General features: G+C 38.9%; 2 protein-coding genes across 3 annotated transcripts; both read right to left on the bottom strand.

Moving 5' to 3' along the window:
• Nucleotides 1–116: 116 nt before the first annotated feature.
• LOC141906152 (PHD finger protein 10-like) lies at nt 117–7,556 on the bottom strand. 2 transcript variants are annotated; one of them, XM_074795371.1, is made up of 15 exons: nt 7,505–7,556; nt 6,937–7,051; nt 4,934–5,714; nt 4,629–4,756; nt 4,391–4,474; nt 3,095–3,162; nt 2,948–3,016; nt 2,718–2,846; nt 2,396–2,629; nt 2,029–2,121; nt 1,438–1,506; nt 1,245–1,350; nt 1,048–1,160; nt 830–966; nt 117–580 (listed from the first exon to the last, which is right to left on the bottom strand). In XM_074795371.1, exons 1-15 carry the CDS (start codon nt 7,547–7,549, stop codon nt 370–372), a joined length of 2,382 nt encoding a protein of 793 aa, XP_074651472.1. In that variant the 5' UTR covers nt 7,550–7,556; the 3' UTR covers nt 117–369. The 2 variants fall into 2 exon arrangements, with proteins under 2 accessions (XP_074651472.1, XP_074651479.1); XM_074795378.1 differs by lacking the exon at nt 2,029–2,121.
• Nucleotides 7,557–9,066: 1,510 nt separating this feature from the next.
• LOC141915210 (cilia- and flagella-associated protein 337-like) lies at nt 9,067–13,295 on the bottom strand. Its single transcript, XM_074806664.1, has 3 exons — nt 9,567–13,295; nt 9,354–9,491; nt 9,067–9,278 (listed from the first exon to the last, which is right to left on the bottom strand). The coding sequence occupies exons 1-3, from the start codon at nt 13,293–13,295 to the stop codon at nt 9,132–9,134; spliced, it is 4,014 nt and encodes a 1,337-aa protein (XP_074662765.1). The 3' UTR covers nt 9,067–9,131.
• Nucleotides 13,296–13,840: the final 545 nt, after the last annotated feature.

Below are 13,840 nucleotides of genomic sequence, written 5' to 3'. Positions count from 1 at the left end.
TCGCAAGACACTGATGATGATACTGGAATACTCGACTGAATATTTTGAATCGCCCATTTTCTATCCTCTGATAAGATCAAATATGACAACGATGAATAAAACATGATTCCTCATAAAACAATTTATTCATATATAAAGCATATTGCCGGTACAGAAAATCAATTCACTATACATTTTGCAAAATTAAATAAATAACACATATAGATTTTCAAAAAATCTACTGCTATATACACTTAAATCAATGATAGATACTTTAGCCAGCACACATTACACTACTAAAGCTAATGTATTAGATGCTGATAGATCAATTAAATGCACTGTTATTACAATGTTCTACAACATAAGCTGAACACATAAGAAAGAGCAATCTCATTCATTTTCATCTTCTTCCTTTTCCTGCTTCTTAGGTGTCTTCTCTTTTTTAATTTTCGGAACCTTTTCCTTGACCTCCTTCTTTTTCTTTGGCTCCCTTTTCTCTTTAGGTTCCTTGTTGTCTTTATTCTTAGGTTTTGGACCAGGTTTCTTCCTCACTTTAACCTCTTGTGGTTCTGCTTTCAGATCCTTCGAATTTTTGGGCTTCCTGAAATTACATAGCATCAAAATTTCATCTTCAAACATGACTAGGAATTCTAATCCGCCAAATGAGGGTTTTCTCAAAATTCTGAGTTCCACAGCTTATGGCATAAATATCTTGACATCAACTTTTCTGGAAATTGTTTTTTTTGATTGTCAAGATTTTTCAAAAATCTTTAAACAGACATCAATTTTTCTCATTTTTTCTATATCAATCTGACCCCTGCTCTAGTTCAGTAATCATATTTTCACTCACCTTCCAGGTTTTCCAGGTGTTTTTTCCGTTGGTGGTTTACAACTGGGGCACTTCCAATTTCCATTCGGAATCGAACGCAATCCGACGCAAAACGTATGATATCCACGATCACACCTGTCACAAAACATCATCTTATCCTGGAATGAATTAAATCAAAATTGTCATGAGAAAAAACTAAACCAAATTACGAAATGCGCCGATCGAAATCATTTAATTACCTCATCGTGTGGATCCATACATTCCACACATGTTTTACATTCCATACATTGCCACGGATAACTAGTAATTATAGGTATCATATCCGCAGTAACATCCAAACATGAAGGATGACCTGAAATATTCATAAACCATCAACGGTTATAAATATCATCAATTCATTAAATTCTATCTGGAATTAAAACCTAAGGGGACTTACCGGCACTCTTACACTCTGAACACACGATAAACTGCTCCTGGTTATTTGAATCGGCTGTTTCATTACATATCCGGCACTCGGGTGAATTTGATGGCTTGGGAGTCGACTAAAATGTTTTAAAAAAGAAACAAGGTTTTAGAACATCATATTTTCCATTATGCCGTCAGATTATTTTCATCTATTATTCATCTACCTGATCGTCTCCTCCATTGGATACGTTTTGCCCATCGGTTCCTTTACTATTTGTCTCTTCAGAAGAGTCCTATACAAATGAACATCGATAAAATTCACTTATCATAAATAAAGATTTATATGTCACAGGATAGATTACAAAATGGAAACTACATTAGTGAATGTAATGGAGTCATTCATACCAGATGATACAATAGTCAACAGCTACAATTTAGATTGGACATGAAATAAATGATTTTGACTTCTTTACACGCTAAGACAAGTGCACAACACATTGAGATGATCATGAAATGAAATTCTAATCTTTGGAAATCATAGTGAAATATGAGATATGTTAGTAGAAATTACAAACAGCGCAGTGACTCGATGCAAGAATGAATTCAGTGTTAAGTTAAATGAATGGCAGTATTAGTGAAACAATTTCAAATTGTGGTTAAGAAGACAAAGTTATGAATGAAACATTCAACAACAAAAATACATAACGTAACTTTTGTTAGGAAACAAAGACTGATGTTATTATGAATATTGTGAAATAACGGTAAATGAGAATGGTATTTAATGTAACAACAAGGTTAACCCTTATGGGGCACACCTTTTGAGTCTGCAGAGATGCGACAATCTCTGATTTTGCTTCACTATCATTTTTACTAGCAGTAGTGTCTGACCCTGCAGAAGAGCCTTCTCGCTGCAAGACAAGAAAACCAGAAACTTTCACACCTCGATTGAAATGTTTTGACTTTTAACGAAGAAGGAAGGAATTCCGGTCTTTAGCTCATTATCATATGTATCATATAGATTGTTAAGGAGTTGATTGATTTTAAACGTGAAGCAGTTAAAGTGAACAGGCAAAGCTTTAAATGACATGCGTTGTGTTAATAAATCTAATCAGATATAAATTCTAATTCTGCTAAAATCAGTTTAAACGCACACATCGATTATGAATAGTTTTGAACACATACCGAAGCGACACTGTCTTCAGATTCGGAATCTGTCGGTTCGTTAGGATCAGCGTATATCGTTTTCAGTTTTTTCGGAGGGTTATACATAACGGTATTCAGAGGGAAATATTTCAATTCCTCCGATTTGTACATCTTATAACTATCTTGATACTGGCCGGGCAGTAAAGCTACTGGATACGCTCCGAGAGCTCTCGGTTCAAGTTTCATTTTCTTGGTTATTGGATGGTGGATTTCCTGACAATTAGAATATATAAAATATATTATGGAATTTGATAAACCGATAAAGCAATGATAATAATATTCAACTGCGCTACAAACTGACCATAGTTTGTAGATCGAAGTAAGCAGCGCGTTCCTCTCGTTTTTCTCTCATAAAACTCTGATTATATTCAGCACATCGTTTTACAGCTTTTCGAATGAACTCCTTCATTTTGCTTTTTTCAATAGTCGGCTGAAGAAAACCACATGAAAAACTTATTCAAATTTTTATCATGGGGACTGAAGAAATTGAATGCTGGGACTGAAGAAATTGAATGCTGGTATGACACGAACCTGCTGATATTTCTTTTTTGTCTCATCAGCTCTTTTCTTCTCTTTTTCATGTAATATGGCAGTCAATTCCTAAAATAGTATAGAAATCATGAAATCAACTGAGCGTCATCATAGGCGTAAAAGAGACTGACGCTGTTAATATCTTACAGTATATTTTTCAGGATATTCTTTAGCCATCATATCTAAGACGTCTTCAGTTCGTATGGCAGTTAATCCTGGAAAAATTATAGTACAATGTAGTAAAATACGGTAAACAATAGTACGCATTCATATCTACTGGTATACAACAATTAGGAAAAAGTATCCTCAGAAAAACTTTCATCGTAACAATAGTAGTTTTCATTCAGCTCCGAGAGCCTACGGGCTTTTTTAATCACAACCGGATTATGATTGACAATGGGATATTCATCCTCCTACAGCAGGGGGCGTGTTTCAACCACTTGTCTGACGTGTGACCTTTATAATTGGACCCACTGGATACAATAATCCAAATAACATCACAGTCTCTAAATGTGTTTTAACCAGAATATAGAAACCAGTTTTTTTTCGAATCAATAAAAAACCCGCGCAACATGCACAATTCAACTTCATAACTTGATAGATTTTCGAAAAGTTTTAGCCAAATACAAGAGCTGCAACAAGGTGACTTTTAACTCCATGACTTCGGTCGGCAACAAAACACAACAAAACATGTCATAGTAACCATTGTAATAAGAGATATTGAACAACTGGTAATCCCTCTCGCTCATGGGGAGCAAAACGGGAAACCGACATTGGTTGTATCATTTGTTCTTTTCTTTGTTCGGAAGTTGCCTGTTCATTAATACTCAGAATACCTAGCGTGTGGATTATAAGCAGCGCACCGGGGTCGCGGTTGATTAACAATTCGCGACGGATTCACTCGAAAACCAAAACGTATTTATCCCGAACTGCGCAGACCCCCGTACCGTAAGTTGATTAAATGATGAAGACGCCAGAAATAATATCACATCTTCCGATACAAATAGACAATAAGCAGATAATGACGAAAGCCAAAAAAATGTGCGCATAAAATGTATAAAAGGTGGATTAAACGTCAGTTGTCAGATAACAGGCACGGACGGCACTTCTATAAATACCGTAAGTAACCTTTAATTCTTCAACAAGAACCCAGCTATGAAACGTCTGACTTAGAGTCAATATCAATATCGATATCCAATGCATATCACATTTAGACGATGATCTCTAGTGTGAGATCGAAACGTTGTTTTTACATTTTAGAATTAAAATCTCGATTTTAAATTCTTTCAATTGTACAGAGTGGGTTTTTATCCTATTATCCGTTCACCACGTTTGAGTGTGGTTATCGTACTAATATCACATTTAATCTGGTTTAGGCAATCATCAAATATCTTTGGAATAAACAAATATCTAATAGCCAGGTAAATGTAAATACTGACTCACCTAGATCGCACTGGGTCTCTGTTACTGCTCCTGTCTCTTTTAGAAAATTTCGTTCTCGCATATCAACATTGTGTCGTGTCATATCTTAAATTCAAAAAAATTCCTTTGAGAAAACCGCACTCAACTCTTGTATCATTTGAAAATTATCAGTAGAAAGAATGGATGAATTGGAGCAGATTCGATGTACATTTTTTTAAACTAAAAGTTTAGTTTAGTACTAAAACAATGGTATAGTTACCTGGATATTTTCTCTTAAACGATTTTATTCCTAAATATTCCGACAATTGTTCTTGAAGTAAGAACCATTCTCCATTTTTCTCCTGCGGCCACTGATACTCAAATATTTTCTCCACCGGAAGATTATGCCTAATGGTTGCAAATGGTAAGAAAATTTATATAACAGCTGGAGCGAAATTTTTTTGTTTTATGCTCAAAATCGAAGGAGTTTGCGGCATTTTGCTCAAATTAAAAGTTTTAAGCACCTTTTCCGTTTTCAAGGAATCTGTAGGGACCCGGTATAATTTCAAATATTTCTTAATTTACCCGATCTTATGCGAATCCAATCCGAGCTCAACAGCCATGGAACAAGTGCTGCTTCGTCGACTTTTAGGTCTTCTTTTCGGTTTATTCGTCTCTTTAGTTGAACCGTCCATGCTGTCGTCTTTAGTCGTATCGTCGACGGACATCATCGTTTCTTCGTTGATATTTTTCGGTACGGTGAAGTGAATACTATCGCTCGTATCCATCATCGAACCAGTTTCACTCGGTAGATTACTCGTATCGTCCATCAAATCAGCGGCCGATACCGCGACGCTTAAATCGTTATTACTCAGTTCATCATCATTTTTACACTCGCCCAAATTACTGCTCTCGTCGATCGGATCGAACGACGACGGAACGTTACTCGATTCGTCGAAATTAGCGATCATCGATACCGAGTTGAAATCGGAAGGACTCGATTCGGCCGGCGAAGCTGCGTTCTCACCCATCGCTTTCACCGATTCTATTATTTTGTCAATAGACGACACGACCGGTTCTTCGAGTTCGGAGGATAAACTATCCGAAACGACGCCGGGGTCGGTCGGTTTAAACGCGACGATATCGTTACCGGCGTGCGACTGCACCGTCGATTTCAATAAACTCGAATCTGAGTACGAATGTTCGATTACGTGGCCTAATCCTTGATCGGCGAAGCTCAACGGAACGACGGCTGTTGGCGAGTTGGAATGAGACTCGACTTTCTCTTCGACGACACATTTACCGACGAGACTTTCAGAAAGTACGGGAGTTCTCGTAAGCGCCACTTTCCCTCCTTCCAACATACCTGAAATACAAAATGGAAGTGTTTAGATTTTCTTTCTCCTCAAATGAAAATGGAGCAAAATGAAATGAAATTTACATGCAATATGCAAAAATATTGAGAGATGATAGCAGTACCCCGGTATAAAAAATGGTAGTTCTGGACACCCACATTTTTTGTGCAAATACAAAATTACTTACTGACTTAATTTCACTTAACTTACAGACTTGATTTCAAGCGTTACTTTATCTTAACTGATGACAAGATCCTAAGTTATTTGATGCCTCGATTTAAGTTACTTATCAATTAGTTATCAATATATGCAGCGTTAAAAGTAGGGTTGACCAGAACTACAATTTGATATACTACTGATGAGACGTAGACGACATGCAGTTTTACTAACACACACACACAAGACACACTATTAACTCACCAGCATTCCGATCTGTTTTAATATGATGAGATGACTCATCATTTTCTGAATTGATTCCATGATTAGAGATGAGAGATGATGATGATGATGATGATGATGATGATGATGATGATGACATGTTACTACTACTAACAGCGGATGAATGAGAAGAATGATGAATCGCGACAGTGGATGAAGATGATAATGAGGATGGTACTTTGGTTTGAACAGAATCAGAATTACTTATAGAATCATTTTTCAAGGATAATGAATCAGTAATTTTGTCCGTTCTATTATCTTTTAGTTTATCATTAACTAAGTTATTTTCAGTGGTTAGTTGGCTGTTCACTTTATTTGCTGATCTATGCTCAGATTCTGTTTTCTCAGTAATTTCTGGTGAAGTTTTCTGTAAGTTTTTTATTGCAGGACCGATTAAATCTTCATCTTTCAGCTTCAGCTCAAAAGCAGCAGGGTTTGTATCTACATTTGAATCCTTATCAATATTTGACGATATGGATTTATCATTCTCATTATTGCAATCACGTTCTTTGCCATTGATCTCTGAAACTTCTGAGCTTTTCACAACATCTGGACTATCAGTGTTCTTTACAGTTAAATCAGTATTCATCTCAGGTGCAGATTCATCTTGTTGAGATTTTTCAAGTTTGTGATACATCTTGTTAATCGCTTCAGGTTCTCCAGCAGTCTTAGTCACTACGGCATCAGCGTCTGTTTTATCGGATTCATCGGCTCCGTTGCTATCATCTTTATTCGATGTTATTTTTGCTGAAATTGTATTCAAACTATCATCAGTTTCGAAACAAGTTTTATTACCTTGTAATAAAGGCATGCTTGCAGTAAAACTTGTCGGTGTATCAATGATACGTTGAGGTTCGTTCATGATCGGTTCAGTCGAAACGATATTGCCTGCTGACAAGTCAATACATTCCTGAAATCACAAAAATTATCATTTAGGTTCAATTCCAAAATAAGCATTAATGATAGGGCCTATATTCCAATGAGCCCTAATGGATAATACTTACTAATAGCCCCCACTGCCCTCTACCCCTCTCTGTCCTACTGAAGTGAGCACTGTGTCAAATTAGACAGCAGCAAAGAATCGAGTGAAAACCAATCCCACAACTATATCTATTTTGTATTCTATTTCAAGATTAAAAGTGTTGTGTCTGTGAACTGAGACTGACTGTGTAGCAGTCCAGTGAGTGAGGAGACGAGACGAGTCGGAGTACTGCTTTTTGCACACCGGCACAAAATTGTAATATTTCAGGAATGATTTACGTTATAGGACCAAAATATCTCATCGACTCTGTTAGCACCAACAACTCCTTCATATTCTAACCCAATTTCCATGACGATAAAGACGTGTAACTCGAATAATCACCTGAATTTCAGATTTTTTATTGTCCTCTTCGATGTACGACTCCATCTTTGGGTAACCAATACATGTAGTTTGGCGGAATCGGACATCGGCTTTATTTGCCGATGAACACCGGCATGAGTCAACTGACAATCAAAATATTTGGTAACTCATTTTGAATAAATCTTACACTAGGATGATAACTACTGAATTGTGAATTTAATTTTCCAGGTGATGATGGCATTAGACACCGTATACAAAAGCTGTTTATCAGCGGCTGCCGTAGGAACAGCATTCGATGCTCAGACATACGGCACCGCACCAAACACCGGCACCAAGAGCAATGAATTAAATACCAGAACTTATGAAAATGTCAATTCCACGGACCAAAACTATCCATTATCCGTTTCACCAATTGATCCGAATATGTGGCCATTTATACCGGTTAGTGATACATGTGCTACTACAACCTCTTGGCGACAAGAGAACCGTTCAGTCAGTTGTAGTGAAATTATCCCGACGAATGATGAATATACAAACGAAAAACTAACAACTGTACAGGCCGCATTAACGGCGTATGATCAAGATGAAACAGCTGGTATAATTCATTTCACAAACATGGAACCGTACGTTAATGACCAAACCTATGCCGGCACTACTTACCCGCCTCAAAATAATAACAACAAGTTCTCGATGACACCAAACGGTGAATTGAAACCAGATATACACATGGAATATGGTTTACATCTCCAACAGCAAGAAGCTGTGCTGGATGGACCATCAGTTAATTTGGCGCAAAATCCAGAAGAAGGCGAAGAAGCCTACTGTACCAAAACACGAGAGATTATCAGTGACCAGTTGAATACCGGTAAATTAGATCTTGACGTCGATCAGTTGCTCAGCGCTGGCGCAACTATCGGTGGTTACAAACCGCGGCAGCTTATTAGAAAAAGAAAAAAGAACATGGTTCCGACTGATGAGAAAGATTGCGCGTACTGGGAAAAGCGACGAAAAAACAACGAGTCGGCTAGGCGATCGAGACAAGCGAAGAAAGTGAAAGAAAAGAGTTTCTATAAACGGTCACTCGAACTAGAATATGAGAACGTTTATCTCAAAGATAGAATAACGGTATTAGAATCTCGTTTGAATACATTAATACCGCAGTCTCATAATAATCAAACTATTCCCGCTGGTACATCTTGGCCCTCGATGAACCAACAAGATGGACTGTGAACGGCGGAGATATAATTAACAATCTATAAATGAATGTTTGTTTGTTGAATAAATAAATAGTGATACTCCAATCCTACAATTCTATAATGAAAGTCAAATTCCATGGCCCAAAATGCTTGTAAGGAGCAGTGTTTTGGATTAGGATACTTATACATCATAATCCTCCATGCGACATTGGAACGATCGAAAACTAAACAATTCCTTTCTTGATATTTTATTTTAGTGTAACAAACAATATGATCATGTACAAATGCATACCGTAATGTAGTAAGAAGTTAATCAACAGTATAGATAGGCTGTTTTATTTTCTCAAAAATAGAGACTTTTTTCTAAGATAGATTACAATGAATAAAAGAAACCGACGAATTATTTAATATTTATAAGCACAGTTGTAAGTATTATCGAGTGTTAAGTAGTTTTAGCGAGAGCTGACTGGTGATGATGGGGACTGGTGGCGAAACAATGTTTTTCTGCGGGATTCAAGCGTACGTCGTCGGCGATTGTTGGCACCACAAGCGCTGTTCAAAGCTCGAACAGTCCTTTGTTTCGACATAAACGTTCTCATCTAGGAAAAGAAAGTTGAAATGTTTGAAATCGTTCGCATTAATCACAACCGCCTGAATGGATGTACGGTTCGTACTTTTTGGCCAAATTTGGAAGTTTCCTGCGCGGCTCCACCTCCATGTTGTCGATCGAGCACTTCTTGTAAAAACGGTGGTGGTACGAAGTCGTTGATTGGAACCATATCGTGAAAAGGAAGACTTGAATAAACAACCACCTGTAAATTTAGATAAGACTGCTCATTACAATTTTCTGATCAAATTTTCAAAACTTTTTTTCAGGAGATAGCTACCTGACTCTGATTATGTCGAATTGGAGGCAACTGCGGTGGAATTCTGTGTCTCACTTTAGCTTTGTAATGTCTTCCAAGTATATGTTCTAACGCCGGTTCTTTCTCACTCTCGTCTTCGTCGGTATCTGTGTGCGGTGTTTCTATAATCGATTCATTCAAACTATCTAAATGTTGCTGCTGCTTTCTCGCTTTAGTCAACCAAATCAACACGATGTTTCTTGCCATCTTCCATTTCTGTGCCATTCCACCTTTGAGAACCTGAAGTGTTCCGGCAGATGCACATTTTCTTATATCTGGTGGCATCGTTACTTCTCGTTCTTTTACGTTCATGACTTTTGGTAGTTTTTCCCAAGGGTCGGGTTGGCCAAACGTACCTATGTACCTTCCGCACAATGTCCATAAGCGAACAGAACAATCTAAACTACTGGTTATGAGTAGCTTTCTATCTTCAACAAACTCGATGTGAGTTACAGCTTTAGTATGAGCCTTGAAAGAATTAAGTGTTGGAGGACCGTGCATTGTCTCGTCCGGTTTACTTGTAGGAGGTGGCTCGCTACTAACACTAATTACATTCGCCATTGCTCTGCGTTTGATTTTCCTGACGATCGGATCATTTGCAAATCGCACATACGGAAATAGTTTTTCGAGTTCCTCATGACTGACCGGCTTCATTTGTTCTAGTTGCCTTTTAGATATGCAATATTCGGTAATGTCCCAGATTTTGACGTAACCTAACGTATCGCCGGTCATGAGAAACTGGTTTTTAGTGTCAGTCGACATGGCAGTAATTGACTCCCCGGGTTTGTGGGATGCGATGAATTGACCTTTGAGCCCACCTTTGTGATGTATAGACCAGGCTCGAACCCAGCCCTCCGCTCCAGCTGCCATCAAAGTTGCTGTACTGGGACCGGTTTCGCGAGTTTGTAAAAAAACTATGTTATCAACTGATGCAGCGTGTTTATTCCTATAGGCATCAATAAGTGACTGCGTTAATTTTACACTGTCATCAGAAATGAGAGAGTGTATTCCTGGAGAGGGAGGTGTAGCGTCGTGTTCACTGTCTTCAGCACAACTTTCGAGGTTACTCTTATCCTTACGGCTATCACTACCTCCCGTATTGACTCTACTCCCTCGTCGCTTGCTACTGCCTCTGTCCGCTACACTCGCTCTGCGATTACTCACTGGACTGCTGGCATCGAAACTGGTCCTACGACCGTCGATTTCAGGTGTCTTCCATCCCGATCTATGACCGTGAGAGGTTGACATACCCGATCGCCTACCAGCAGTCGCTTCTTGCGTGTTCAGTGCTATCATTTCTTTCACGGTGATAGCTCTACCACCTTTAACCGGAGTTTTCGATGATTCCAAACTACTGCAGCTTCTATTGGAGAAGTACTGTGTACTTAGTCGCGATGTTGTTTGTGGATAGGCACTTTCGTTAACATTGATATGACTCAGGGCATGAGCTGTTTCCAGTGACCATATTATTATATCGCCGTTATACGAACTCGTTGCAATGATACTCGAGCGCGGGTAAAATGCTACTGAGAGGATGTCATCTTTGTGCCAAGATGCCCAAACTTTACCGATGTCTTCTGCATCTTTCGCGTCGATGAATGTAGATATTCGCCTGTTCCAACCAGCGATCACAATCCTCTGCTTCGGACAGACGATTCCTGTGACCTCGCAACCTCCTGGCGTATCGAGCTCTCTAAGACAGGCTCCGTTGTTGAAATTCCAGATTTTAACGGTTCCATCCCTGGCCCCTGTTATCAATCGCCGACCTGTTGGATCGAATTCCATGGCTGTTATTTCGACACCTCGTTCCTCTCCACGTTCCACTACTTTGTGGGCATTTGTGAATTGGATGACCTTTTGCCCAGTATCCAAATCCCAAACACTGACGACCGACGCATGGCACGCACTTACGACCTGGTTGAATAATTTGTTATAAAGTGCGGCACATATTGGCTTCATGTGCGATTTTATTTCCTGATGCCTTTCTTCGTCTTTACGTTCAAAATACGCTAACTGATTGGTAGTAAGGATGAGAGATTGCGTCTGCGGATTGTAAAATGCCGCTGAGATCACGTGTGGACCCATCGGTATTTTGATCCCGGGTATAACCTGCGCGCAACTTTGATCCGCCATATTGAATACTCTAATTGTCTTATCTTTAGCGATGCTTATCACTTGTTCTCTGACATTGTTTATCATGACGTGAGTGACCGCTTTAGCGTGACCTTTGAAGACGACGATAGCTTTACTGGTGACGTATGGATTCCACAATCTTACCAAATGATCGACTCCTCCTGTGACGATGATGTTCGTTATTTTACTATAGTCGAAACATAGAATTCCTTTCTTCACGCTGAAGTACGAACTGGACTTTTTCTGTTCAAAATCGCCGAGATACATCGAATTTGTGCTCGATACCGAACAAGATATGAAAGAGTCTAACGTGGGAAAATATTTCACTTGACTAACCCAGTCATCGTGTAAACCAGTCATCCTGTACGCTTGCACACCCTTCGCTTGGCCCTTCAGCAACTCGGGAAACGGTATCCGTTGACCGTGCACCTGCTTACCGGGATATGCGCCGAACAATCCACCCAACATGCACTCATTAAATTTGACCCCGCACACGTTACCTCCTCCGTCTCCCCAAAGGAGAATTCCTTTATTCATATCTTTAGTGTCAAACCAGTAATCCATGCATAAAGCACAATGATCTAATCCACTTATACGGTAATGCTTTTCAAACTTACTTGCATTAAGATCGTAAAGTGCGATATCTCTTTGGGTTGAAGCAATGGCCACCATACTAACATTAGGCATACACACCAAATCGGTTACCCAAATAGATCTAGTTCTCTCGTTCGAACCGTTTGCGTGGTACGTTTTCAGATGGTTCATATCTAACGACCATAAATTGATGACACCTTCTTTACTGATTGTAATGTATCGTCCGTGGAGGTAATCTATATCATCGGCAGAATTACCGTGTCGATTTATTAGAGATGGTAAAAACGTAATCGTCGTTATATCATCTCTGTGATTGCATTCGACATCTTTGAGAGATTTAGGGAACGGTTTCTCTTGAAGCATACTGGTCATTTGATCTTTCTCTTTGTACTCGAGCAACATATAGGACAGGTATTCATCCCAGTCGACAGTTCCATCGCAATTCGTGTCCACTTTCATGAAAACTATCTCCAACTCGTGGTCATCGACGGCACCCATGGTCTGCCTCATGGCGTATCGAAATTCGTCTATATCTAACCCACCCCCGCCATCTTCATCCGCCTCTTCGAATATCTGTTGTAAATTCGTTAGTTTTTCGTTCGTTATTTGTTCCTCCAGTTTCACCGAATCGCCGGATTTTTTCGTCGTTTTTCCGTCGCTTTGAACGAGTTGAGCAGATGAGTTTTCAAGCTCATTATTCTCGTTGTTGACGGCGCGTTTCATTCTGTTGATCGCAATTACAGCGCTGGATACTTTCTGAAATACGGAACGCGATGTTCGAGGAATTTCCAGTGAATCCATCTTTTGGCTAAACTGAGACATACGACGCTCTTGCTGCGAGGGAGTTCCATTTTGTAAACCTGAATCTGCACCTTCTCTGTCATTCGACCAAATTGATGTACGTCTGGGAACTTTTTCCGGATCTGGGCTTGCTGTCCACACAGTTGTGTTTCCTTGACCAGCGTTTTCATCAGGGCTGTCCATGTTATCTTTTCAGAATGGTACCATTTATCGAAATCCTGAAAAAGAATTATTTCCAATTAGTAACTTTCATTTTACTCGCTGCTATTGGCGTCACTTTATTTTTCGAAATACATGTATTTATTCAATATTCGCTAGTTCATAGCAGATTACTGATATCATAGTTCGAATCATATTTGTCGATATATCAGGTAACTTTGAGAAAATATTTTTGATTCTAACGGTTTGAAGTAAGGTATTTTTAGTTTAGAACTCACCACATCCCCGCTCTACGATCCATTCTCAAGAATCATAGATTAATCACACTTAAATTTCCAATGATATGTTTAGTTCACTATGTAACGGAATTCAAATCAATTATTCACTATACCGCGGTGTTCCTTAAACGCGACTTAATTGAATTGACCGAGGACTGTCCGATAATCCATAAGGACTATATATGTATATGTATATTTGATTAAAACGTCGAAATTGTTAATTCGTAATGAATTCGCCTCATAGGTGGGAAATATAAACATTCTTACGATACAGTTCACGCACACACGACG

Source organism: Tubulanus polymorphus, chromosome 1 (assembly GCF_964204645.1).
Source record: "Tubulanus polymorphus chromosome 1, tnTubPoly1.2, whole genome shotgun sequence".
NCBI classification, from domain to species: Eukaryota; Metazoa; Nemertea; class Palaeonemertea; order Tubulaniformes; family Tubulanidae; genus Tubulanus; species Tubulanus polymorphus.
The sequence above is the reverse complement of the archived record's forward strand: the minus strand, read 5'-3'. Positions and strand labels throughout refer to the sequence as shown.

Bases quoted from the DNA above. Each gene is read 5' to 3' on its own strand.
- LOC141906152 (XM_074795371.1), bottom strand. From the start codon at position 7,549: ATGGAGTCGTACATCGAAGAGGACAATAAAAAATCTGAAATTCAG. The intron at 2,630-2,717 runs GTCAGTTTGTAG...TCTAATTGTCAG, and splicing joins ACTTCGATCTACAAACTATG to GAAATCCACCATCCAATAAC. The intron at 1,507-2,028 runs GTGTGCCCCATA...TCATTTGTATAG, and splicing joins CATCTCTGCAGACTCAAAAG to GACTCTTCTGAAGAGACAAA.
- LOC141915210 (XM_074806664.1), bottom strand. From the start codon at position 13,295: ATGGACAGCCCTGATGAAAACGCTGGTCAAGGAAACACAACTGTGTGG. The intron at 9,492-9,566 runs GTAGCTATCTCC...CTAAATTTACAG, and splicing joins TTCGACATAATCAGAGTCAG to GTGGTTGTTTATTCAAGTCT. The intron at 9,279-9,353 runs GTACGAACCGTA...TTCTTTTCCTAG, and splicing joins CTTCCAAATTTGGCCAAAAA to ATGAGAACGTTTATGTCGAA.